The sequence below is a fragment of the Eimeria mitis genome, genomic scaffold, assembly GCF_000499745.2.
Source record: "Eimeria mitis Houghton genomic scaffold, Emh_scaff251, whole genome shotgun sequence".
In the NCBI taxonomy this organism is placed as follows: Eukaryota; Apicomplexa; class Conoidasida; order Eucoccidiorida; family Eimeriidae; genus Eimeria; species Eimeria mitis.
The window spans coordinates 10,160-11,014 of NW_013570851.1; the positions used below are offsets into that span (position 1 = coordinate 10,160).

The 855-nt window shown below is 60.7% G+C and overlaps 1 protein-coding gene across 1 annotated transcript in view; it reads right to left on the reverse strand.

Annotated features, from left to right (window-relative positions):
- Positions 1 to 855, reverse strand: part of EMH_0005340 (oxysterol-binding protein, putative) — a gene marked incomplete at both ends in the record, with an annotated part of 12,791 nt that overhangs the window by 9,436 nt on the left and 2,500 nt on the right. Inside the window, 3 exon segments of the mRNA XM_013497169.1 lie at positions 1 to 154; positions 158 to 418; positions 512 to 596. Of these exon segments, the coding sequence (XP_013352623.1) occupies positions 1 to 154; positions 158 to 418; positions 512 to 596 (500 nt within the window).

Sequence of the window (855 nt, forward strand, 5' to 3'; positions counted from 1 at the left end):
GCAGCAGCAGCAGCGCTTGAAGCAACGACCCCTGCCAACCCGCTCAAGGCGCTGCTGCTGCTGCTGCTGCCAGATGCTGGGTGTGAACCCCCTGGTCCGCCAGCCGCCGCCGCTGCTGTTGCTGCTGCTGCTGCTGCCCGCCGGTCTGCTGCTGCANCTGGACTGCTCATGCCGTGGACGCTGCTGTTGCCCCTCCGGCCTCTTGCTGCTGCTGCTGCTGCTGCTGCCGCCACTTGGGGCTGCGGATGGTCCCGACGTAGCTGGAGCTTCTCCGGCCGGTTTCCTCCGCTGCTGCTGCTGCTGCGGCTGCTGCTGCTGGTGTCTGTCTCTTTGAGGTCCTCCCGCTGCTGCTGCCGGACGGCCTGCCCTGTGGGCGCCGCTCAGTGCTGCTCGTTGGCCCTGCTTGAAGGCAGCGTACCTGCGGGCAAAACCCTAAACCCTAAACCCTAAACCCTAAACCCTAGTCGTAACCCCAACCCTAACCCCAAACCCTCAACGTCACAGCACGCACCACATTTGCTTCTCCTCTTGACTCTCCGCCCGCAGGTAAAGCGTCTGCTGATCTATCACGTCCACCTCAAAGCGCACGGGGTCGTCTGCAGCACCACCAAACCGTAAACCCTAAACCCTAAACCCTAATCCTAAACCCCAAACCCTAACCATAAGGGATGCAGAGAGAAAAGCAGGCGGGGGTCGCTAAACGAGTCGAGGGATAGCAGCGGCAGCAACAGGGTGTATGCATCCAAGGGGATCCACGTTTAGGGTTTAGGGTTTAGGGTTTAGGTTTTAGGGTTTGTGCTGACGGGGGCACAGGCGAACGCGACACTGGTTTAAGAGAAACATCTCTTTGGGTGG